The sequence below is a fragment of the Peromyscus eremicus genome, chromosome 1, assembly GCF_949786415.1.
Source record: "Peromyscus eremicus chromosome 1, PerEre_H2_v1, whole genome shotgun sequence".
Taxonomy (NCBI): domain Eukaryota; kingdom Metazoa; phylum Chordata; class Mammalia; order Rodentia; family Cricetidae; genus Peromyscus; species Peromyscus eremicus.
In genome coordinates, this window is record NC_081416.1 from 68348549 (window position 1) to 68375625 (window position 27077).

The window sequence follows — 27077 nt, forward strand, 5'->3', positions numbered from 1 at the left end:
TCTTCCTTCTCAGTTATGGTACCAGGACTAGACATTTGCAATGTGTATTGCAGCCAGGCTCTACAAAGCACACAATTGACTCTGTTGAAGTTCCCACTCCCTTTTTTTCCTTTTTATTGAAGATAGAATTTTTCTCACATACTGTGTCCTGATTACAGTTTCCCCTCCCTCTCCTACTCTCAGTTCCTCCCTGCCTCCCCTCCCATCTCGATCCACTCCCTTTCTGTCTCTCATTGGAAAACAAACACACTTCTAAGGGATAATAATACAAATATAACAAAATAAAACAAACACTATCACATCAGAGTTGGGTGAGACAAACAGAAGGAAAAGAGCCCAAGAGAAGGCACGAGAATCAGACACCCGTTTGTTTGCACACTCATTAAAACAATAAACCGGACGCTATAATATATACACAGAGGACCTGGTGCAGGCCCAGACAGGCCCTATGCACGTTGCCTCAGTCTTTGTGAGTTCATATGAGCTTTGCTTATGTTGATTTAGAGGGCTTTGTGCTCCTAGTGTTCCCCATCCCCTTTGACTCTTAAACTCTTTCTGCTTCCTCTTCTATGAGGTTCTGAAAGTCCTAGGGAAAGGATTTGATGGAGACATTCCATTTAGGGCTGAGTGTTCCAAGATGTCTCACGCTCTGCATAATGTCTGGCTGTGGGTCTATGTATTTGTTCCCATCTGCTGCTAGAAGAAGCATCTCTGATGATGGCTGAGAAGGGCACTAATCTCTGAGTATAGCAGAATGTCACTAGGAATCATATTTTGCTACTTTTTTTTTCCCCAAACAATAGTATTTAGTTTTACTGTAGGTCTATCTAGTTTTACTGGACTATCTAGCCTCTGGTTCTTGGTCACCCAAGCAGTGCTAGATATGGGTTTCATCTTAGGGAGTAGGCCTTAAGTCAAATTAGATATTGCTTGGTTACTCCTACAAGTTTTGTGCCACCATTGCCCTAGCATATCTTGCAGGCAAGGACATCATTGTAGATCAAAGCATTTGTGGTTGACTTGGTGCTTACCTTTCTCTTTTAGTAGGGTATAGCATACCTTCCTGTACCAAAGACACTAGAATATAGGGTTGAAGGTTCTGTGTAGGCACTTGCTCACCATCTCCATGTTCAATAAGTTGTGTAGGTGTTGTCTTCAGCAACGGGGCCTTGCCATCAGCTGTGGAGAGCAACCAATAGCCTTGGCAACAGTGTGGGTGGTTTGGGAGATTTCCATGGAACCCCTTTGGCCAACAACTTAATCAGATGTAACCCAATCCTGGAACTAGAAACTTCGACAAGAGATGTCCAGCTGGGGCTCTGTTGTGGAGGTCCACAGAGGTTTCCTAGTAAGATCTAAGCTTGCTTTATCCAGCAGGGCTGAATAAGAGGATGGCTTGACCACGTGTGTGGTTACCAGGTGTATGTAAGGGTCTGCATTTGGCTATGTGGTATGCTTTAATCTAGCAAGGGGGAGGTCTTTTGCCCTGCCCCTTGGCATTGTGATAAAAAGCCCTTTTGAAGAGACAGAAGGGGCCAGTAGATATTGATCCAGGTCCTCCCGAAGCTATCCCCAGTTTCTGTCTATTTTAATCTCTGCTATCTTTCTATCTACATGTTTTTCATCCCTCCTCAAGAATACCCTGGGTAAAAGTGGGAGATGGCCTCCCACACTCTGTCTTCCCCATTATTTGGTGATTTCATTTATATTACCTTCATATATGTATATATTTTAGGAAGCTTCTACTGTATTAGGTTTCCATACTAACCTTCAAATAGCCCTTGATTTTGGCTGTCTCTCCCCATATTCCCTCTCTCATCCCTTTCTCCTCTCCCCTTCCCCATTTGATCCTCCCATTCCATGCCCCCCTTATTCCATCCATCACTGTGTATTCTACTTCCCTTTCCTAGTGAGATCTATCTGTACCCCTGGTCCCTTACTCTATACCCAACCTCTGGTTCTACAGATTGTAGAATATCATTGGCTTAACAGCTAATATCTACATATAAGTGAATGCATACTATATTTGTCTTTATGAGTCTTGGTTACTTCACTCAGGACTATTTTTTTTTCTAGTTCCATCCATTTACCTGAGAATTTTATGATGTCATTTTTTTATATGGCTGAGTAATATTCTATTGTGTAAATGTACCACATTTTCTTTATCCATTTATCTGTTGAGAGACATCTAGGTTGTTTCCAATTTCTGGCTATTACTAATAGAGCAGCAATGAACATAGCTGAACAAGTGTCTCTGTGGTAGGATGAAGCATCCTTTGGGTATATGCCCAAGAGTGGTAGAGCTAGATCTTGAGGTAGATCAATTCCCATCTTCCTGAGGGACCACCACACTGAATTCCATAGTGGCTGTATAAGTTTGCACTCCACCAGCAATGGATGAGTGTTCCCCCTTACTCCACATCCTAATTAGCATGAGTTGTCATTTGTTTTATTGACCTTAGCCTTTCTGATGGGTACAAGATGAAATCGCTAAGAGTTTTGATCTGCATTTCCCTGATGGCTAAGGATATCGAACATTTCTTTAAGTGTTGTCAGCTATTTGAGTTTCCTCTTTGAGAACTCTCTATTTAGATCTGTACCCCATTTTCTAATTGGGTCATTTGTTTTCTTGATATTGAGGTTTTTGAGTTCTTTATATATTTTGGGTACTAGCTATCAGATGAATAGTTGATTAAAAAAAAACTTTTCCCATTCTGTAGGCTGCCACTTTGTCTGAATGACAGTATCATTTGTCATGCAAAAGCTTTTCAATTTCATGAAGTCTCATGTGTTAATTGTTGGTCTTAGTTCCTGCACTATCAGTGTTCTGTTCAGAAAATCTTCTCCTGTGCCAATGAGTTCAAGGCTATTCCCCACTTTCTTTTCTATCAGATTCAACGCTTCTGGTTTTATGTTGAAGTCTTTGACCTGCTTAGACTTGGGTTTTGTGCAGGGTGATAAGTCTGGATCTATTGAGATTCTTCTGCATGCAGATGCCCAGTTTGACCAGCACCATTTGTTGAAGATGCTGGCTTTTTTTTCCAGTGTGTGTTTCTGACTTTTTTTTTTTTAATATAAAATGTCAGTTGTCCATGGGTGTGGGGATTTATGTCTGGGTCTTCAATTTAATCCTATTGATCAAAATGTCTGTTTTGTGTCAATACCATGCTGTCTTTGTTATCATAGCTTTGTAGTACAAATTGAAATCAGTGGTGGTGACACTCCCAGTAATTTTTTCTGGTTCAGGATTGTCTTAGCTATCCTGGGTTTTTTTGTGTTTCCATATGAAGCTGAAAATTGTCCTTTCAAGGTTTGTGAAAAATCGTGTTGGAATTTTGATGGCAATTGCATTGAATCTGTAGATTGCTTTTGGTAGGATTGCAATTTTTACTATGCTAATCCTAACGATCCATGAGCATGGGAGATCTTTCCATTTTCTGATAATTTCTTCAATTTCTTTCTTCAGTGACCTGAAGTTTCTATGATATAAGTCTTTCACTTGCTTGGTTAGAGTTACCTCCATGATATTTTATATTATTTGAAGCTATTGTAAAAGGTATTATTTCCCTGATTTTTTCTACTCAGTTTGTCATTTGTATATAGGAGGATTACTTATTTTTATGAGTTCATTTTGTATCCAGCTACTTTGCTGAAAATGTTTATCAGCTATAGGAGTTTCTTGGTAGAATTTTTAGTATCAATTATATATACTATTATGTCATCTGGAAATAAAGATACTTTGACTTCATCCTTTCCAATGTTAACCTCTTGATCTCCTTCAGTTGTCTTATTGCTCTAGCTAAGATTTCAAGTACTACATTGAATAGGAATGGAGAGAATGGGCAACATTGTCATGTTCCTTATTTTAATGGAATTGCTTTGAGTTTCTCTCCATTTAAATTGATGTTGGCTATGGACTTGCCTTTCTTATGTTGAGGAGTGTCCCTTGTATCCCTAGTCTCTCCAGGACTTTTATCATGAAGGGATGTTGGACTTTGTCAAAGGGCTTTTCTGCATCTAATGAGATGATCATGTGGTTTTTGTCTTTCAGTTTGTTTATATGGTGGATTACAGTTATGGATTTACATATGTTGAACCATCCCTGCTTCTCTGGGATGAAGCCTACTTGATCATGGTGGATGATCTTTTTGATGCCTTCACCATTTTCAAGCAGATGAGATGCTGAACAGACCACTCTGTGTTCTCTAGTCGCTGGGGACAACCTCCATAGGCAAGCAGAGACAAGGTATGCCTGAGGTTTCCCACGTTGTGCTTGGGAAATTCAAACTGCTTGCAAATTCAAACAGGGAAAGGACCCCAAAGAGTGACATGGAAAATTAGAGAGTCAGAAACAATAGAATACTGACAAGTTTGTCACATACAAAGCTTATCACACAGTAGAAAACAGGACTGACCAGAAATTTATTTGATTTATTTCATGCTATTTTTAATGGGCCAGCAATATTTGGGAAGATTAGTCTAACTAGTTGGTATTAAAATTATGGGGTAATGTAGTTTTTTAAAGGACAAATATTTCTACACATGCAATTGTATTTCAGAACAAGAGGTATCACAAAGGAGTAAATCTCATGAAGAGAAGAGTCATCTGGGGGTTAGACCAGGTTTACCTATCCATTTAAGTAGAACATTCTAGTTTTTAAGCAGGAAAATGGAAGTGTCATTTTGGAATAAATCTAGGAAAAATATAATTTATTCACATAAACTTGAAAAGATTATAATTCCTATGACTATTCTTGAAATAATGGTTTTTAACCCCTGTTATATATTTTTATGTTTACTATATTTTTTAAAAAATTTTAATTGAAATATATTTTGATCATATTCTTCCCCTCCCCTAAGTCCTTCCAGATCCTCTCCCCATCCCTCCCTCCCAACACACACAACTCTAAGTCATTTCTCAAAAAAAAAACCTAACAAAAATCCAGTAGAACAAAACCTCCCCAAATCAAGAAAACAAAATAAGATTCCCAAACAAACAAACCGAATACCCAAACAGAAAACAAACAATACAACCAAACTGCAACCAAATAAAAGCACACACACACACACACACACACACACACACACACACACACACACAAACCAAAAATCTGTGGAGTTTGTTATTTATTGGTCAACTACTCCTGAGCGTAAGCTCTGTCATGGAGTAGTTGATATTCCTAGTGTCACTCCATTGGAGAAAACTGATTTCCCTCTCACAGCACATGTAAATGACAGCTCCACTGTTAACCTTTACCCTAGTGGCTAGGTTTTTATTCATTCATTAATTTAGAAAATATAACAAAATAAAATATAATAAGATAAGACAAAAGCTATCACTTCAAAGTTGGACAGGACAAATCAACAGAAGGAAAAGAGCCCAAGGGAAGGCATAAGAATCAGAGACCCCGTGGTTCCCACACTCAGGAATCCCGTAAAAATAACTAAACTGGAAGCCATGTTGTGAGCGCACAGGACCTGGTGCAGACCAATGCAGGCCCTGTACATGCTGCCTCAGTCTCTGTGAGTCCGTATGAGCTTTGTTCGTGTTGATTTAGAGGGTTGTGTTTTCTTGGTGTCTTCCATCTCCTCCAGTTCTTACACTCTTTCCTCCTCCTCTTCCGAAGGTTTTCCTGAGCTCCGAAGGGAGGGATTTGCTGGAGATATCCTATTTAGGGCTAAGTGCAGCAGTTCATTTTAAGCCTTGCTTTTCTGTGTTATTTTGGGTGTGGCGAATTAGCACTTAATTAGCCTTTGATTGGCATTTTGTTACAGTTTTTTCCTTGAATGTGCGTCTTTATATTTTAAGTGTGATTTTTCTCATATCTGACTAACATTTCCCTTTTATTCTTGCTGTTACAAGTGAGTAACAGAGTCATTAAGAAGATACAATTCCCTTTTTTAGAAATTTCCTCTGCAGTACACTTCTCTGGAACACAGCTCATCATCTGAGCCAACATGCAGGAATCATTCCTTGTCAACACACCAGGCAGCACATGCCAGTATCCCAGTCATTCAAGAAAAATGGGGCGTGCTTGTCAGGTGGTTTAGGTTCGAGTGTGTGAGAACACTTGGTCCCCAGATGGTCGGACTGTTTGGGAAGAGTGTGTAGTGGTTAGGAGGTGAGGACTAGCTGAAGGACGTGGGTCCTCTTGGGGATGGGCCTTGAGGTTCATAGCCCTGCTTCCCTATCCTGTCCCTGCTTTCTGATGTGCTCAAAATGAGCAAGCAGTCACTTAGCCCACTTGCTATGCCTTCCCACCACGATGGACTCGACCCTCAAACTATGGGCCAAGCCCTTTCTTTTTTAAGTTGTGTCCGATCAGGAATTCAGACCCAGCAATGAGAAAAGCAACTTGTAATACACTGGCACTTGAGCACACCTTACACATTGTCCCACCTGTAAACTGCACAGACCTGTAGCCACTCTGGCGTTACTATCAGGAAGGGACTAGATCTCCCTAGTGCCTTTCTGTTTGTGGTTTTGCAATCCCATATAAAAACAGTGCATATGTTTTCCTTCTCTGCAGTATATTTTTAGAATATCTGGGAGATGAAATGGCTTTGGTTCAGCCATATGACTGCCATTAGCACTAATGGGAGAAAGGCATCTTCATGGACAAAAAGTCTAATCCCCAAGTGTATAAATAGCAGCAGGCTGTGGCCAGAGGGCAGCCTTGCCATGGTGAACATCACATGCCGTGTTCTTGCGTGGGTAGCCCTGTTCAAGTCAGCCTTCCACGTGAGGTGAATTGGATCAAAGCTTGGGATTTCAGAGGTCCTTTCCCCTGACCCAGCTTTGGGCCCCCACATCTGGACAGAAAGGCTCCACAGTGCCTGTTTGGAGCCTTGTGCCTTTTGGTTGAACTTTGTACATTCTCCCCCACTTCTAGACAAAACTGTGGGATCCTACACTTACTCTAGTGCCTGAACTTTGCTGAACAATTAGTGCAATTGGTAATTCAATTCTGACTGTGTGTCTGAGCCCCAGCTCTGTAGGAGGCACATCAGGAGGGCAATTCCCATGCACAGGTCTAACACTTCCCTCAGTATTTGCAGCCTTGTGATCCAAGGGTCCAAATGTCTTATGCAACTAGACTTTGAATTGCTGAATTGCTCTATCACTCTTGGAGGACTGTAGAAAGAAAGTTGGGCCCCAGTCTCACTATACACCCTATAGTCCCTTTTTCCAGCCGAGTGTAAGTATCTGACTAAAGTGTTCAGGGCATCTTCATCTTTGAGGTGAGGGAGTTAAAGGGTGGTCACTGAAAGGAAACTGTGTCCACAGAAGGGAAGATCCAGAGCTCTTTTGTTGTCCTCATTTTAGATCTGACTTTGCATTTCAAGTATACTTAAGGGTCTCAGGTAGTTCCACTCATCTCTCACCTATTTCTGGTGATATGGATGTAGTGGTGCATCTGTCATGTCCAGAGGATAAGACTGAAGCCGAGGGGTGTGTGGGGTGTGTGTGTGTGGGAGTGCTGTACAGATGCACTCCCTCCCACAGAGCAGCTTGCAGGCTCTGGAGAATGGTTATTGGGTTTGCTCTACTGCCATGCGGGTGCTATTCTGGAAACAAAGACAGACATATTTGTGTCACACTGCAATGTCAGAATTCATTAAACAATGACACTGGTATTCATTAATGATTTCCTTTAATAGCTGGCCATTGGCAACTAAAGGCTCTTCTATTCCAGTGTTAATTATTAATATTACTCTTAACTAATAGTATCTCTCAGAAGGAAAGTCACACTTCACAGAGTAAGGTGTGTGCGTGTGTGTTTGTAGGTTATAGAATTGTTAGAAAATGATAGAAGAACTTGGAACTGGCTGGGTGGGCGGTTTGTTCATAGACACATAGTTGATGGGTGGCAGAACCCAGGTGAGAATGGATACTAGCGCTCTGCTGCTGTATTCCAAGTTCTTTCTCTCACTTTCTATGTTTCTGAAATAAAGTATGTTGCAAACCCACCCACCCTGAGAGATTTTGGGTCACAGTATCTGAGGGTTTGCAGGTAGGTGTGTGAGCAGACTGAATGTGGTTAGACAGATGGCTTCTCTCTGCTCACCAGCATATTGGCTGAAACACTGAGCTCCATGGGACTTCCTGGGTGTTATAGTAACTACTACTTTACCTGCATGTTTATGTCATATCTGGTAGCTCATATGACAGAGATGGTCATTTTGTAGTTTCTAAGAAGTGACTTTATGTGAAAACCTGCTCTGCTCAGGACTTTCCTGAATCCTTCACCAATGAGCATTTAAAACAAAACAAAACACTAAGTTTTAACCAGCAGATATGGGACAAGAAAGTCCAGAGACATTCCTTGTGTCCCAGCTCTGTTGCCCAGATATTCACATGTGTATTAATAATGACCGTTTAAACATGTTTTTCATAAATCAACAAGCACCAGTGTTCCCTGAGGACCTACTACCTAAAAACTCAATTTTTAAAGGGGGCCTGTGCTCACTCCACTTTGAGACCTCAGACTCCCTTGGAATGTGTCAGGAGAGGTAATAAAGATGGCTCTGAGTACCGCAGCAACAGGGTAGACCCAGGTGTAGAACATGGGAAATGGTATCCTCAGAGAAGCTCTGGGCTAAATGATGCCCTGGGGTTTAAAGGCCCAAGGAAAACGAATGAGCTGCCCTCCCTCCTCAAAGACATGATCTTGCCTGAGTAGTCACACCAGTATAAGAAGGCCCGATGGAGGAGCACAGCAGAAGTCCCATGGAGCACAGCAGAAGTCCCATGGGGCATAGCAGAAGTCCCGGAGCACAGCAGAAGTCCCAGAGCACGGCAGCATGTTCTAAAGGGGAAACTTGCTCTCCAGACTGCGTGTGGCTCACTGCTGGTAGAGCAAGTTTATCTGAGACAACAGGAGCAGTGTGTAGGGTCTGAGCATTTAAAAATGCCACGAGTCAGGACCTCATCTCTCAGCCATCATTAGCCAGTGTTGAGGAGGAAAGTTGTGGTCATCTTTTGCCCTTCTTCAGACTTGTATATTAAGCATTGTTTGGGGCTGTGGGTGGGGTACTTTTCAGTGACTTTCCCTGTGTGTATATGTATAATTTTCACAAAGAAAGTCCTCCCTTTCTAAGACATATTGGAGATACTGTCACAAGACAGTAGCTTTTAAGAACCAGTTAAAGGCATTTCTAGTTTTCCCAGCCTAAGTGGTCTCCTGAGTGAAGCATAGACTGTTCCGTTTCCTGCAGAACCTTCTTAGTGGAGAGAAATAAATAATAACCCAGGAATTCTCCACAATACAGGAGGAATCAGAAAGCAGAGCTTTGTTGAGACACCACCTGTTCATGTCATTGGACACGATGGTCCTTTGGGGGAAGGGATGGAAATGTCAGGATATTAAGCATCCAAGTCTGAAAGTCGCAGGGGAGGAAGGCAGAGGGATCCAGCCAGCCTTGCTCAGTCAATCTCTTTCTGGGCCTTGACTTTTTGTAGTTACTATTTTCACATGCCATGTGGTTCTCCATGGAGGCCCTTGGGAACTTCTCCAATTCGAATGTCAAAAATAGCCTTCAAAAGGCAGGCCAATCTTAGGAGAGGCTGCGTGCCGAGAACGTGCTTCCAGCTGGGTTGGGTTGACATGCATAAGACATGTCACCCATGTGATAGAACTAGAAAGCTGCAGGGACACTGGTCAGGAAACTCTCCGGCTGCTCTGGGAACAATTCTATTTGCCCCAAGCAGGACTGAGAAGCCCGGAGCCGTTTCCATGGGAATCCTCCAACCTTGGAATCTGCTTTCTTTTCTGATATGGGGTCGTCAGGAATAATTTTACCCTTCCTGAATGGGGGAAGGAGTGGGAGAGGAGTAGGGGGATAGCATGGTAAGCAGATGTCTCTTTCTTGTCTCTTTCCCGGACCCAGCTCTCCAGACTGCCACAAGTAACAAGTTCTTAGCGGAAAACTGTCCTAGGTGGTGGATCCTGTCATCCGAGCCATCAAAGCATTATAAAATCCTTCGTTTTATATCTCATGGGTTTAAGCTCCATCTTGGTCATGTATGTTTAGCATTTCAAATCATGTTTTCAGTCTTTTTTATTCTCTTCATCATTCAGCACAAAGCTGGGCAGTTTCTGGCTAAGCCCCCTGATCTTGAGGTCAGGTTGAAGGTTCTCGTCCTCCAGCTCCTCATAGCCAAGTTCTCTTCTCGTCCTCACTACTGTTAAGTCTGCACCATGTGCATTCATTTGCCCATTTGCTTCCTGTTTCCACAAAAGTAGGAAATGGAGGATGTGTTCAAATTATTGCCAGAAAACAGCATCCAGACAAGAGCCTTGGTTTTGCTCCAGGGGCTTGTATTCGTCAGTGACATGTGGACTTTCAAAAGCAACATGCAGCTATCACTGTGACTGTTGTTCTGAACACAAGGTGATTGACGGTAGAGACACCCAGACCTTGCTGTGTGTGGACCAGCCTTAAGCCTGGAACTCTATAGTGTCTCCAGGATGACAGTAAAAGAAATTAAGGGAAAGGTCACATCCCAAGGCCCAAGAAACAGGCCCTACCCGCCCCAGACAGCCACAGGAGGCATTTTGTCAGAGAGGCTCAGAATGTCAGTTTTTACAACTTTTAAAAAATAGTTGCAGAGGTAGAATCCAGGGCTTCAGATACTCTAGACAACAGCTCTACTTCCAAGCCACACTCTCAGCCCGCTATTTTAATTTTTAAATACTTTTTTAAATTTTAGATTTTTGACAGCATTTGTGGCATTTTTTAGCTTAGGAAAAGCTAGTTTAATGGAAACAGATTTTAGTGAGAAATGAAAATATCTCTTCAGATGTGACCAAGTTCTGAGAAATGCTGAATATGTCTGTTTCCTACATGCTTCTGGGTCTGAGGAGTTGTGCTTCGGGATAAGGATTGTGGAAAGATAGATGCTCTAGAGACAGCAGCTGAGGGAATCACAGAATCTGATCTAGTAGCTGATGAGCCTAAGTGTCTTGATGGTGCTTGCAATGTAATAAAATGTTCCTGTTGCCGAGAGTGGGTGTGCACACAAATGTGTGAGTGTGAATTGCAACTTCTGCCTTCTGTATACATTTTGTTTGTTTAGACTTTTTTTTTTTTTTTCACTAATCGCATAAACCTCTAAGATTGTGTGACATGCTGGGAGAAGCAGCATCCTTTCTGGTCGCTTTCTGGGGGAAATAGGCGTTATTGTTTTGCTGCGATTATGTGTATGAGTCTTATAGTAAGTGAGATTGCACACACTGTTCTCCACATGGTGTGAAACTTAACCTTTGAATATAAGTGAACTTATAATATAAGTGAACACCTCAGGTTTTTTTCCCCTCTTTCTTTCAATGTAGAGTACTTCTTATTCCTGGACTTTCACATGTGTGTCCAAACACCACAGTGAAATCTCCACAGCATCTCTCCCTGCCCTGGTACCCACCCTGGCTTCCACAGGGAGTGGGCTCTTTCTGCAGTGAGCATAAATACTTTTGATGAGCCTGACTTTTCTGGTCATTGGTCCCTCCTCCCTTTATCTGCTCCTTCAGAAAGAAAAGCTGCTGATATCTGCATGGGTAGATGGAAGCTGCTCTCTGTCTAGGGCAGGGCTGGCACCTCCAGGAAGCCTAGTTCCTGCTGGGAAGGACTCTAATGGGCTTCACCTCTGCATTCCCCCAACCTGTGCAGCACCCCCTTCCATGTGTGTGGTGTGTATATACATATTTATAAGCACGTTTGCATGTGCAGGGCACTTGTATATGTGTAGGAGCTAGAAGTTGATGTGGGTGTCTTCTTCAGCTGCTCTTCCAGTTTGCTTACTAAGGAGGGTCTCTCACTGAGCCCAGATCTTCCCAATTCAATCCACCTAGCTATCCTGCTTGCTGCAGGGATCTGCCATCTTTGCCTCCCCAGTGTTAGAATTTCAGGCTGGCTGCAGTACCCCACCAGCATTTACATGGGTTCTGGAGAGCCTAATTCTTGTCTTCACACTTAACATGGCGAGTACTTTATCCATGGAGCCACCCCAGCTCCCGTACCCTTTCTTTTTCATTGATTTTTCTCCCCAATGGTAGCAACTCTGCTTCTACTTCATGGATCTCCTTGAGGGTCTTGTAGTTGACATAGGACTCCCTTGCCTCTCAGGCAGGAGGGAGCTGTTTACTCCATTTCCTCTCTGCCTCCTTGCCCTTTTCCTTCCCCCACCCCTCTTCATTGGGATGTCATGCAAGCTCTGTAGAGACTGAGCAGAGATATGCTGCAGCAATTATTGTCTGATTTTAAACAGAAGTCTGCTCTGGGCAGGTGTGCAGCCCTACCTCAGAGAGGCCCATTTCCACAAGGAGACCCCTTCAACCTGCAGCCAAAGGATGAAGCCTGGGGCAGACAAAAGGAGAGGGAATCCTCCACCAGCCATGCCCATGGAAAGACTCATTTTGTGTTCTATTTCCCCCTTGTGTCTCAGCGGCCACGGGCTAGCTCTTCTTTCTTTTATTTCCATCTCCTTGCGTTGTAACTGAAGGATAAAGGAAAAGAACAAAGCAAACCTACCTGCGGGGGAAGTTGGGTGCTTAGGAAGCCACCATTCTTTCTGTATTTTCCTGTCTCCTTGGAGGCCTTGGCACGCCTTGTGCAGAAGCCTGTCCACCCCCTGCTCCTCTACAGCAGCCTCCTCTCATGTCCTCGTGCCAAGAGAGGGAACTGCAAAGCCCCACTGGGCAAGCTTGAGTCCTCCCTGCAGGACCTGCATCTGTATTTCTAGTGGGTATCTATCTGGCCAGCACCCAGTCTTATCAGGTTCACTTACCTGGTTTCCAGTTAAATGCTGTGGTTATGGGGTTTACTGAACCAGACCTCTCCAGTGAATGCACACATAGAGGTGTAAAGGCATCAGGAATAGAAAGAGAGTCAAGGGTAGTCAGGGACCACTTAGAGTAACAGCAGAGAGCATTAGGATCTTCAGGATGTCCTGAGACACATCCCCTGCAGTTGAGTTTAGAAACTGATGTTTGTACTAATGGTCCAGAGACATCATCACAAGCTTTAGCTACTGTATTTCTAAGATGGAGGCAGTTGAACAATGGTCTGTTTTTTTGAGGGAGTTCATGACCACTGGATGCAAATGTGGAAGAAACTCATGGGTTAGACTTAAACAGGCCTGCTTCATTCATGGGAGTCTTTTTGGTAGATTAAGAATCTACATAGTCTGTTTTAAGGAGGTGGGAAGCTGTGCTCTGAACCCCAAGTATTATGTCTACCAGGATGAATGTTCTAGAGAGCTGAAACTTCTTCTCCAGTCTCTCAACATTCTAACATACTTTAATCTAGTTTATGTATCAATGATCGAAACATGAGTTCTGCATGTGAGACCTGACCTGCACTGTGGACAATTCCTGCAGCTGTCCCTTATGGGCTCTTATGTCCACTTTTCCTGGATTTCATGCTCTGCCTTTGACATTTGGCTGACTAGTGTTGTGTGGGTCTTTGTAAGCAGCTGCTAAGGACTTTGTTGCTGTCTGCTATGATCCAGAGCCCCTCAGTCATTATAGCTCCAAGATCTGTGCACCTCCTGAATATTGGGAAAGGAATAGGAAAGTGACTTTCCCTATCAAGTCAGTGTACATCGTGGTATATTGTGGCCAATGAAGGTAAAGAATCTTGAGAAATGCCTGTCTTGTTCTCTTGCTGTACTAAGAACCTGTGTAAGCTGGTAATGACCTAGCCTAGCCTACATATACTCCTTCTCAGCTGATCTGGATGCTGTGTTGCTGGGTCCTTCCTATCCTGTTTATTTATATTTATCCCATTTATTTATCCTATCCTCCTGTTGAGGGCCCTAGTTTACTTGAGGGTTCCCTGATCTACCTGTCTTAAGGTCTGCTGCTAAACATGGGTAGGTCAGGAGCCAGAATTGTGGAGTAGTACACTCTGCCAACCCCACAACCACTAGCTGGCATGCCTGACCACACAGCAGCCCTATCTGGTCTCATTGGGGTTCATTGCCCTGTATGTTTAGGACATGATTTGCCCAGAACTTCTGGCCATGCCACTCTGCTGAACTCTCTTCTGGAAGCTTTTGCATAGTCGACACAGTGACATGACAGTGGCTTGTGTATGGTGTACAGAACTTTGGTATGAAGAACATGCAAGTACACTGTGATCGATGAAGGTATAAGTGGATGCTGCATGATGGCCCAACATTCTTCCCAGCCAAGGATAAAACACCAGTAGAAGCAGACGTTTACTGCTGGGCAAAATCTTCTGTTGGTATCTGTTTGCTTTCTGGTACCCAGCTCAATTCTTAGGCAGGCAAGTTTGCTGGAAAATGGAGCCCCGGTGTGTCAAGCAATACCATGAAAGGAACCTGATGGTGTTCCTGTTTGAAAAAAATGTCTAGTGCCAAAGTCTCTCCATGTACAGCCTTAGGAAGAAGACAGAAATCACAAGATCTGGCATAGATGCTGCTTTTTCAGGGTTCTCTTACGACAGCAGAGCCTGCAGTAGGCAGGTACCAACTCGAGAGAGTCATGGTGTGGGTGTAAAATGTCACAGACAGACTCCTGTGTTAGAACAGTTGATCCCAGGGGAGCAGGGGAGGTGGCTGTTTGGGAAGACTGTGGAAGCTTTAGAACACAATGCTTGCTAGCGTACGTAGGGTTATAGAGATTGGGCGTGAGGGTTAAAGGTTGCTTGGCCTTTGGCTGGAGTTCTCTCTGCTCCTGGTCAGAGGAAGTATGAGGAAGTTGATTCACAAGCTTCTATGGTCTAACACCAAACCAGCCTCAACATGATGCCTTCCCACTGTGAGGGGATCTAGCCTCTCAAACCACGAAACAAAATAAACGTTGTTTTTGTTAGGTATTTAGTTGCAACAATGAAAAAAATGAATACAGGGTATGATTGAAGAACCTGAAATCCAACCTCGCCAGTGTATGGGACAAAACAGCCGTTAATACTGCCTGCCTGTGCAGGACCATGTCGTGGGGTCATTCTTCTTGTGTAGTAGACACTTGAGGAAACAGAGTGTGAATTGCCTAACTTTCATTATTCCAGTGGTACCCATTTTTTTCTTCCCTTTCCCAACGCATAAATATTTAGGGGCCCTTCTCACTGGCATGACTTTCAAGGCCATGTTTCAGAATTCACAAAAGAGACACTATCAGCAGGGTACCCATAGAATTCACAAGAGATACATGGTCAATAAGTTACCCAATATAGAAGCTGTATTCTACTCCCCGGAATTGTTTTAACCCTTTCAAGTCACAAATGAAATATTTAACTCTCACTGATTGCATTAGAACATCTAGACAGACAGATAACAGCAAGAAAAAAAGAGGAGGCTGCTGGGAAAAGGCAGATACTAGATGGGTGGAAATAATGACCTATTATACTCCATAAATCTGTAAGTAAATGCATTGATTCAAATGTGGATGATCTTTGTTAGCAGGCAGACAGAGATTGTATCCCTGATAATTAGTTGGTTTTTGTACATTTTTCTGAGAGTCTCTAATGAAAGGAAGCCACGTAGGAAGGTTGACTGTTATAGGCCATTTTCTGCCTACAGTATTTTATAATTAAACATAATTGGTGATTTTTGGAGTAAAGGTTTATAAACATGTTTCCATACAATTTAGCAAAATACAGCTTTATTGTATGTGGGGATGTCTGAACTCCAAAAACAAGATCTAGCAGCTGTCACACATTCAGCACTTTGGCCTAGGACTAGTAGAAACGTTTTCTGTGTTTTCCTTAAGAAGCATATGGAACACAGATGCACTGCCAACTTGACTCCTCTGGGCTGGACCCAAAATTCATAAAGGTGGTTTTAGGGGACCCTATGCCCTAATATTGCTGCTTTTCACACTGGGCTGCATGGCCTAGCTTTACCTACAATCAGCTATTTTCAGATACACATGGGAAAAGCAAGTTACAGAAACTGGGACATTGTTGACAGGTCACGAGTGACATCCTCAGAGCAGTGTCATGGGTCCATTCTTTCTTGTATAGGACACTCTTGAGAAAACAGAATTGTGACTCTCCTAACTTTGATTACTCTAGTGGTACTAACTATTTTTCCCTGCCCTAACACATAAACATTTAAGGGCCCATTTCATTTACAGTGGTCGCTCCCACCTCCAATGGAGCTTTTCCTTTAGGGACATCAGCATGGGGTGATAGTAACTCAAGAACAGTCATGACTTTATTTAAAATAGGCATCTAAGTCTTATTGAATATTGTGAAAGAAAGTTTAGGGTTTTTTTTTTTATATCAAAGCCTATTAGACATCAGAGAGGAAGTATCTCTTCCATTCTCACTCCTGGCCTTCATTGTCCTTTTCCTCATCATCGTATTTCTCTAGAGGTGTCCTATGCAAAGATGTGTTTGCTCTGAATGTCCCTCATCTTGCTTTGTTTGTTTAACAATATAGTTGCAAGATGAGTGCACATTTATTCAACACCTGTCTCTTTAAAGTGCTGCAGAACACAGGCGCATATAGCTTCTTTCCCTGGTCCCTGATGGGTGGACGTAGGTGTCTGGGGAATTGGACGTCACACTGTAGAAACAGCATGTGCCACATATCTATAGATCCATCTCTTCCTCAGAGCTCGACAGAGGCATGATGTTCTGCTTGCCGCCTCTGCACTTGCTGTAACATGCAGCTTGACATCAGTTTCTGTGATAATAGGAATAATCCAATGCTTACTGTGTATCAGATGCTCTATGTGTTGTTATTTTCTTGTTATCTGTTTGAATATTTGATATTTACATAAAAATGTTATTGGGTATACTAAACATAATGGAATACATTCTATAGCATATATCCTAGTTCTACATTTTTTATGTAAGACCCAATGAGAGAGTAAATGAGTATTGCTTAGTATTCACTCATTCTATCATCACCTCACCTAGATTTTATAGATGAGGCTGTGAGTTTAAGTGGTAGAGCTGGGATTTGAACTCAGGTACCATGGGTCAAGTGTGAGTTCAAGATTCTCCATTCCCTATTCAGATGAGCATGATAGGAAAGGTAATAGGACTTCCAAAAGGCACCACTGGGCAGAGTCCCTTTGCAACTAAATGTATGGTGACAGTGTATAGAAATAAAGCCAAATTCACAGTAACAGTGTATACAAACAGAGCTCCTAACCTGCAGTTCAGAGTCAAGTATGCTGACCACATGTTGAGGGTTTGCTGTTGCATATAGCTGTACCAATACCAACTACCCAATGTTCCCTGAAGCCTGGCTATAGGCCACTAGCCAGAAGAGCAGTAGTGCAGTGCATCAGGCACCTGAGAGGCAGCTAAATCAGCCATTTTGAGTCACCTCTCATTTTATTTTTACTAGAAACCAAAGTATTTTCTGGAAACAGCAAGGAGCAGCAAGGAGAAGCACAAGTGACCCTTCCTCCTTCCCCAGTGGGACAGAAGCCCATTAAACACTTCCCTCCTGACGGGGACAGTTCACCCAGCAATGATGGTCAGTCTAGCATCTTTTCTGAGCCCCAAGAGAGACGGCACCCGTACTTCCTGACACCCAGAGTCCCTTTGTCTGGGTTTCTTTGCCCTGTACAAGCTGCATGTGCCTCTCTGCAGGAGGATGGTACAGTTCAGATAGAAAAAGAGTTCCCCAAAGGTAAGGAGTGAGGGTGGCGGTCTCAGGGCTCATTCTTGGTCCACATAAAGAAACTAGCTCAGTGTCTTTCTGGGATGGTTCATGCAAGCTGGTCTTATGGAGAGTTGGCAGGAGGGGGCAGGGAGAGAAGGATCAGGACTAACAAGTAGACATAGTGGGTAAGTCATACCTCACAAGCAGATAGAAGGAAGCTCTACACAGATCATGAGGCCCAAGACCAACCACACCCCATGCCAGTGCCAGCTAAGGCCCAGAAGGCTGCCCAGGGACACAGCAGACTCTATGGCTGAGCTTTGGAAGGTCTGGGGAGCTGGTGCAGCTGCCATGAAGGTAGCATGTGTGTCGTCCCCCCCAGCTGCCCAGGCCCTCAGTAACTGGATGACAAGGATTATAGTTAAAGGGTACAGCCCTGGCACATAGCTAACACTTAACATGAGCAACTTGGGCCCCATGGCCTACACAGTCAAGCGCCCCATCTCCATTTCCCACGGAGGAAATAACCAAGTTGGACATAGGCATCATATCCCTGGAGGTCAAGCTACTGACCACTCCTAATTACTGCAGTGAACAATTCTGTATGAAAAGACAGACGAACGTGACATAGAATGGGCTCTGGTGCCTAGTTGTACGGGCTGAGGTCAATACTCTGTGCAGTGCAGAAGGCACAGTGTAACTGTTACGTGCGTGCTGAACAATGTGGAGCCTGAAGATGGCCCACACTCAGAGAGGGTCTGGCAGAGGTGTCTCTGTCCAAAATGATTCCAAGCTGGAACTTGAGACGTCAGCGTCATTCGAGGTTTAAAAGGAGACCAGAGAAGAAGACACACTGAGGGTAAAGGGAAAGGCACACAAAGCGAGGAGCTCCAGGGAGGCCTGGGCTGGTTTGGAGAATCGTGAGGGGCCCAGGAGACCAACACCAGAACCAGGGGCTTTTGATTCTTCAAGGTCCCCAGGGTGGATGTTGGAAGAGCCTCTACACCTACTGTAGGAGTCTAGGCTACAGGCAGGGCCAAGACTTTGAAAGAAAACTCTCAGTGGGATGTATATTCCAGGTGACTGTCCCATGAGCAGCATGTGGACAGATGGGAGAGGGGCTAGGCTGGGGCTGAGATCCAGTCAGGGAATAGAGAGGAGGTTTCTAAGGTGGGAGGAGCCACAGGGATGGAGACATTGTGGATTTTGGAACAGGTGCCATGAAAAGTGAAGAAGCAGCATGCCAGGACTAGCCCCAGAGTTATTGTTTTCACATGAGGATGAAGGAGGACAAGGATGTGAAGACCCTGGTTTCTCCATCACAGGGAGACACGGGCACAGCGTGATAGAGAAGGGGGTTAATTTGGGAAGAGAGGGTGCTGGCTAGTGGCTAGACTTGAGCTAATCTGAGCTACTGATTAGGCCTAGAAAGTGAGACAGTGAGGAAATCCTCTAGAAGGAACAAGAGAATGTGCTTGAAAGCTAAGTAGTGCGGGATTGGCAGAGAATCACGTGACATGGGGTGGAGTAAGAGCCAAGGCAGGCTGGGTCATCTGGGGGCTAAAGGGGGTAGGGAGGCTGAGTAGAAAAAGGATCCAGCCAGAGAGATGATAGTTATACACAATGAAATGATAGCAGGGGCTTGGATGAAGTGTCTCCGGTGGCCAGGAGAGCCTCCTCAGCCACCTTGCCTCACCCCTTTCTAGGCCCTATACCTGGTGCTGTGGATACATGTGAAATAAGCATTAGATGGTATGGTGAGGTTAAGACATGATCCTTTCAATGGCTGTGGAGCCTGCATGGGACTGGACTAGGCCCTCTGCATGGCAAGACAGTTATGTAGCTTGATCTGCTTGGGGGGCCCCTCGGCAATAGGATCAGAACCCATCCCTGGTGCATGAGCTGGCTTTTTGGAGGCCACGACCTATGATGGGACACCTCGTGCAGCCTTGAGGCAGGGGAAATGCTTGCCTTTACTGGATATGCTTCCCCATGGGAGGCCTTGCTTTCTTGGGGTGGGGGCAGTGGAGGATGGGCTGGAAGAGGGAGGCTAGGGGGCAGGAGGCGGGAAGAGGGGGATCTTTGATTGATGTGTAAAATGAATGAAAAAAATTTCTTAGTTTAAAAAAAGAAAGAAAGAAAGAAAAAGACACGATCCTAAAACCAGTCTTATTACTATGCTGCAGAATTTAGGTGGCAGGGATGCATCCTGTCTTAGGAAGGGAAGGAGGGGCCCTGATAGTCAGGACTCAGCTGGAGGTGGGGATTCACCAGGAAACAGAATCAAAAGCACTTAATGAAGATCAGAGGCCATTTGGGGCAAGAAGATGCTGGGTTAGGACAAAGGAGGAGTTAGTTGAGGCTGAGAAGATGGAGTGGAAAGTACAGGTCAGAGGGGAAGGGTGGGCTAAGGGTGATGATGGATGGACCTATCCTTGCTTTCGAGAGCAAGGCTTAGTCAGGAGGTAGCCTGGAACAGTTGCTAATTCTATTCTACTAACCCAAGAGATGGCCTCACCTGGGGTGCTAAGGGGTCAACTCATATTCTGACCTTTTCCACAAAAGGAAATGAAAATGGCCCCAGGAAAGGGCCCCACCAGCTTTGAGAAACCCTCTGATTACTTATGTGAAGCCAGTGGTGGACTCTGGAAAATTAAGGGGAGGGATACATAATTGAACACCATCCCTGGTCATTATATCATTAGTGTGGCAAACACAAGACAGATTAATATGCTGTCTTGAAACAAGCGAACTGTAATAATTACACAGGACACACTTAATATGAAATCCAGACTAGAAAAGTCTCCTTTCATTTCGATCCAGGCATTCTGAACACTGCAGTCTAAGGAACACCTCTGTGGCCTAAGTAGCCAGTCATGGACTCGGGCTGACTGCCACAGTGACTAGGGCAGCCGTGAAGGTCTGTGATGAGGCTGGATCTCATGAGCTTAACAAGGTCCATTAATAACTCACTGGCATTTCTGTTCTCTAAATTGTCTTGGGTGTCTTCCTCCTGTGTCTGGGAGCCAGGCAGGAGAGCCACTGGGTGCCCTCTAAATGGATTGTAAATCTGCTTTCCTAGATTACACATGCTGCGACTTGGTTGTAAAACTAAAGGAATACAAGAAGCATGAGGACCACGTTGCCACCCCCGAGTCCTCACCAGCAATGCCCTCTCCAACAATGGCAGAGGGACCACAGAGCTCTGACCCATTGGAAGATAGTTCTGAGCCTCGGCATCTGCTAGCGAGCTCCATGACCTTGCAGGTAAAGCCTCCTCCCCATCCTGCTTGACCCTGTCCCAGGGGAGTTTTTTCCTGGGGAGTGTGGCATTCCCCTGACCTCACTGCTGCCTATGACTGCTGGCCTCCCTGTCTCAGACCCTTCCCTAACCTTTTCTAACCTCTCTGCTACTGTTTGCCTCCTGGAGACGATGACACATGACGTCACCAGGTAAGAATGAGGACTATTGGTACTATCAACCATGACTATAGCAATGAAAGGTGCCCAGAGGTCACATGGGTCACTTCACATTTGATTTTCAAAAGATCCCTATCAGATGGGAGCCCCTATATATACCCCGTAGTCAAATGAGGGTGCACAGCCTTTGAAAGATTCAGGAAGCTTCCCAAATCATGCAGCCATGAGTTGAAGGATGTAAAAGATGTTTTCTTTTAGCTTCTTCTCTGATTATTGAAGTAACCATATATATATTGATTAAAGTTCTATCACTTAAGAGGGTAGATGAGCTTGGAGAAAATTGCTGATGCTAGCATTCTGCAGAGTCAGATGCACCTTTGGGGAAGGCACTTGCTATGGGGTACACCTCTCCCTGAATGCAAAGAAAGCTCCATTGGCTCACTGCTGCAGCCCTGGGCCTTGATGAACCTGCAGAAAACATCCAGGGTGTCTCCCAAATCCTGAACCTCTAACATGTCCTCAGATGAGTGAATAGTAAAGCAGCAGCCACACTTTGGCCAGCAGAGTATTCTCAGGGGCTTTGTCTCCAGCCTTGACCCTTCTCTGAAGCTTCTGCACATTTAGTGACTGGTGAGTCAGTTACTCAGCAGCTGATGGTGCTCATTGCTAAAGAGACTCCTTTATCAGTGCATCTGCCAGAGGCACGTACACAATACACGTAGAGCTCACGGTGTGTTCCTCTCTGAGCCCCCAGTAGGCAGGGAGGGAAATAGGACCAAGGAGCACTTCTACCCTGGCAGCATACCCAGCAAACCTGTGCTGAGCACATGCTGTAGGCAGACCCAGGACAGTGCCTGTGAGAGATATGAAGTTATTGAGATGTGGCATGTATCTTCTCTACAGCTTAGCATAGAGTGAGCCATGTGGGACTCATTCTTGCACAAGGCCATCTGTGAGGTACCATGATGCTCTGGTTGACCTTGAAGACCCAGTAGGACCTACTGGGAGTGGCTGCTGCTGGCACCCTTTCTAATAGAACACTTTGAGTGGAGACATTCAAGGACTAGGAAGCTGGGACAACGAATGGTTGCAGGGAATAAGTATGGAACTTATCCTACTGAGCATCAACACACTGTCTACTAAGCTACCTTGGGCCTCATTGCTACGTCTGTCCAATAGGAATAAAGACAACTGACTTCCAGAATCTGTGTGGGGATTCACAAAGAGGATGGGCACAAGTAACTTCTCCAGTGTCTGCCATGGCAGCTCTACACGTGCTGCTTTGTGCAAGGAGATCAGAGGGATAAGACCGCTGTGGAGATGTAGGAGATTCTGATCTGTCCTGTGAAGCTCACAGAACCACTTTGTATAACAAAGACTTCTACCTCTTTCTACCCAGGAGAAGCAGTTCCCTTAAGCCACAGATAAGACTTCTGAAAAGTACCGTTTTCCATGCTAGGAGGACAATGCCTGTGCTTCTTAAGACTCCACCCCCAGCAGAAATGAGTATGCAGATTTCTAGCACCTGCCTTCTAGCCCCACCCATGTCTCTTAGAATGTCCAATTGCAGAGCCCTCAGATTTGAGTTCCTTGCCAGTGAGTGGCTTGGCAGCATGAATCCACAAATGGACAGATGTTGGCTATTTGTACTCAATGGCTTCAATGCTAGCTATTACTTGGTCCTGCCACAGTGGGTTCTGTGTTGCTGCCTGGAACTGACCTCCAGCAGCTTGTCATCAATGTGCCCATGCCATCATTACACAGGGTCACAAGGGGGGAAATGATGACATGGATTTACCCCATGGCTTTTGCCTGCCGAGTGTTGTATTCTTGATTGGCTCCTGTTGAGTAAATCAGGTGGATGTGTTGTTCCCTGGTCTCCCTTCTCTTAAAAAAATGAAATCTGTCCTTTGTCCCAATTAGGAAGCACTGGAAGTCCGTAGACCTCAGTTCATCTCGCGCTCACAAGAACGGCTGCAAAAGCTTAAGCACATGGTACAGCAAAGGAAAGCCCAGCAAAAGGAAAACCCAGGGCAGAAGCAGAGCCTACTTCCTGTTCGTGCCCACAAGAAGCAGTTCACCGTTCCCCATCCTCTTAGTGGTAAGCTGCAGGTGGCTCAGGAGGCCTGGATAGAGTGGGGACAGGTATCTGCAGGCTCAAATGATGATCTCAAATGATGCTACTGGCATGCACAGACCTCAGCATCCTGAAGCCTTCTCTGGGAGCCAGCTCATTTTGAGAGGTTACATATGGGCATGCAACTCAGCAGAAATAACTTGGGACACAGATTCACCATTCTAGCTGGGAAAGGAGCCACATCACTGTAGGAGCCAGGACAATAAGTTCAAATTCTTGGCTTCTAACGGATGCTTGCAAGTGATCTCCTTTGCCCTTTATAGATTGCAAAACAGACCTCAGGGTGAGAAGTTGACTCCAGCTTGTCTGCATCAACATTTGTCATCTTGAGACCTCTTCCTGCTATGAGCTCAGAGGAAGGATGGCCAGCTTGCCCAGCACTGTGAGGCCAGGGTCAAGTCGACCCTGAGAGGCAGGGCACTCTCACAGGAAGAGTTAACAGAAACCTTTTCTGGGCCCAGCACTATATGGGGGGCTGGGAACATCGCTGTAAGCAAGACTGACCTCAGTCTTCTTCATGGACCTCATAAACAGGCCCTCGAACTAGCAAGAATAACAAGAGATGAAGGGAAGGACCGGAATATCAGAGCACTTATGTAGGGCTTGCCAACCCAAATCTTAAAATCTGCAGGCTCGGAGAAGCCTCTGGTTTATTGCTATGAGTACAGGAATGAGGAGGTCTCCTTAGGAAAATGTTTTGGTCCTCAGGAGATGAAATCATAAGTATGATTCTGAGTAAAAGTCCTCTGGGGGAAATAACCATATTCAGTAAACTGCAGCTTAGCAAGCTTACCAAGATCTCAGGAGGAAGGGGATGCAGGAGACAGAGAAGAGGACCTCTGTAATAGGTTCCTATTAGACTGTTTTGTGGGTAGACTGGCTCCTTCCTGCCATCCAGAGGACTTTAGGAGAGCCATTTGGGGACCAAAGCAATGCTGCACTTGAATGCATCGTTGTTGTGCAAGGGATCTGGAAAGTTACCTGTTGCTTCTATCCCATGACACATTCCAGGATGACGAGAAATGAAGACACTAGAGGGATGTGCCAAGGGCTGGCCCATGGCACGCTGTGTGTCTAGCTAGGGTATCAAGCTAGGTACAGACACAGGCTTGGTCCAGGTGTGTTCTCTAGGGCACTGTTCAGTCTCTAGCTCAACAAAGAGCTTCTGTTTCAGGCATAGATGTCTCAAGGTACTGTGATGACCAAGTGGCAGCCACAGTGGGAGTGTCCCCTTGGCACCTTCACTCACACAAGGTACTGAAGATTTTACTTGGTCTAAATGTTAGGCTACCGACCCGGATGTCAACAGATAAGCACAATAAGCGTACACACACAGGATGACATTGGAGGATCTCCATTTCTAGCCTTCAGTTTGCACAGGAAGCAGCAGCAGAGACCTGCGGCTGTGGGGAGCTTATTCAATATGGTGATGTGTTCGTTCATTTTACATCACTATAACAAATACCCGAGACAAATCGACTTGCAAGGAGAAAAGGGTTGATTTGGGCTCAGTTTTTGACGTTTCAGTAAGATCGGTTAGCGCCATTGCCTTTTGGCTTATGGCAAAGCAGCATATCATGGTGAGATGGGCAAAGTGGAGCAAAGATGCTCATCTCAAAGCACCGGGAAGCAAAGGAGAGAGGAGCCCAGGATCCCACAGTCCCCTTCCAGGGCACACCTCCGATGGCCAGAAAATGCCCACTTTACCCCATCTCTTAAAGTCTCTACTACCTTCCTGCAGCTCCAAGCTGGGGGCTGAGCCTTTCACACACAGGAAGGTAGATACTACAGATCCGAACAGTAGAGATTACATACCTGTATTGCTTTCTTGCCATGCTGTAAGATATTGCGACATACACGCTGGCTTAAAATCATGAACTTTGAGCCAGGTGGTGGTAGTGGTGGCGGCGGCGGCGGCGGCGGCGGCACACGCCTTTAATCCCTGCACTTGGGAGGCAAGGCAGGTGGATCTCTGTAAGTTCCAGGCCAGCCTGGTCTACAGAGCAAGATCCAGGACGGGCACCAAAACTACACAGAGAAATGCTGACTTGGAAAAAAAAAAAATCATGAAAGTACATTCTCTCAGAGCTCTGGAGGCCGGGGGTCAAAATCAAGGCACCTACAGGGTCAGTCCTGTCTGGAGGCTCAGAGCAAAGCATGCCACATCCTCTCTCCCAGCTCTGGTGGCTTCTGGCCATCGCTGGTGCTCCTTGGCTCATGAATGGCCCCCTGCAGTCTCTGCCTTTGTCTTTGTATAACCTTCTTCCTATGTCTGTGTGCTTTTGAATCCAATTTCCTCCTCTCATACTGAGCTAAGTCCACCCATCCAGTGTGACCACATATTAACTTGATTATATCTGCAAGGACCAGACTTCCAACGGCAAGGTCAAAAGAAAGTCACAGTCACAGTCTTAGGAATTTAGACTTGAATGTATCTTTCTGTGTATATGTGTGTGTATGGGAGGGGGTGTGCAATTCCTCTTGCAACATCAGTCAACTTTGATGTTTTTCCCAAAACAAATACCCTTATAAGTTCATGTGCCTCTAAATGAACATTTTAAAACTGTATATAATAAAAGGGGCCCAGTCTGGATGCGTAGTATTAAATAAGCAAGTCACCTTTTTATTCCCCAAATTCCAAGACAGTCCTGGCCACTGGAACGCTCTTGGGGGGACTTGACCAGCATGGATTTTATGGCCATTCCGACTGTCCCTATGGTATGGACGTGTTGAGGAGAGCTTTATTTCTGTGTTTGTTTGTGTTAGGTCAGTTAGATCAGACAAGCTCTGAAACCAGAGCCTTGTGTAAGCTCAGGCTAGTGAGAGGGAACGTTTAAGGCCCCATTAAACAAGTCTACAGTACGCATCTTGTCTTCAGCCTGTCTGCTGGCAAGATGATAAAAGCAAAATGCAGATGTTTCCTTACATGCTAAATTAGTTCATAAATCATGTGCGCAAACGAGCCCCGGCTGCAGCGTTGAGACTTCTGATGGAAGGAAGGCTCAGGTTTGCTTTTCCATGCTGGGGTAGCTGCCCCAATGAGAGGCGGTCTTGGCTCAGGGACAGATCTGAGTGCTTCAGGTGGGAGCTCTGGCACCTGACGAGGCTGAGAGAGGCCTTGGATTTGCAGGAGCAATGACGAAAGGGACCAGGGGCCAGCTGTTTCATGTTGCCTGCTAAGTTTAAGCAGCCTCAGAGGCTTAGGGACAGATTGCAGCATGTGTGTATGCGTGCATATGCATACATATGTGGGTGTAAGTGCTAATTAGGGCGAAGGGTCTCTGTCTGAAGGGCAGGGGAAGTTTTATGAGCAGTTGGGGGTGATGGAGGGCTCATGAAGTAGCTTTTTAAATTCCTGGCTACAGTCCCCAGCTCCTGATGGGGAGCTTCCCATTGCATGGAGGTGAATGGAAACTAAGCAGGTGGGTTCTGGTGCAGGGTGGGTGGGGAGAAAAGCATAGAAGTGAGAAGTGGCTGGAGGTTCTCCGTATAACTATGAAGATGGGGTTAAGGGAGATGAGAGGGCCAAGAATCAGCTCAAGGAGCAGTGACTGCAGGGAGCTAAAAGGTATAGCTACTAAGTTTGTCTTGTGCAGGGGTCAGAAGATAGGGGCAGCTTGCTGTGTAAAGTAGCTAAGGGCCAGAAGCAGTCAGGGCAGAGGATAGGGAAGGTCCTGGGGTGTAAGACAGGTAGAAAAGGTTCTTGGGTGGAAAAGTAAGTAACAGGTGGCAACTATTGAGCTGTGGAAGAAAAGCTGAGATGATAAATACTCTAGCCTGTGGGCTTCTGTCTTCTCCCAGGTCAGCACCCTGTCAATTCACTAGAGTCACTTGGAACTGTAGGTGACACTTCTCCATCAACTCTGTGCAGGATCGTGAGTGGATCGAGCCATGTGCAGGTTCATAGGTAGATGAAGCCTTGTGCAAACACCAACT

At 45.1% G+C, this 27077-nt stretch overlaps 1 protein-coding gene across 2 annotated transcripts in view; it reads left to right on the forward strand.

Moving 5' to 3' along the window:
- Nucleotides 1-27077, forward strand: part of C1H10orf90 (chromosome 1 C10orf90 homolog) — an 89560-nt gene that overhangs the window by 42053 nt on the left and 20430 nt on the right. Inside the window, exons 4-6 of one of the 2 annotated variants that reach the window (XM_059265091.1) lie at nucleotides 17324-17611; nucleotides 20667-20851; nucleotides 22928-23105. In XM_059265091.1, the coding sequence (XP_059121074.1) occupies nucleotides 17324-17611; nucleotides 20667-20851; nucleotides 22928-23105 (651 nt within the window). The remainder of the gene's footprint in view (nucleotides 1-17323; nucleotides 17612-20666; nucleotides 20852-22927; nucleotides 23106-27077) is intronic. The other variant, XM_059265095.1, reaches the window with a different exon arrangement.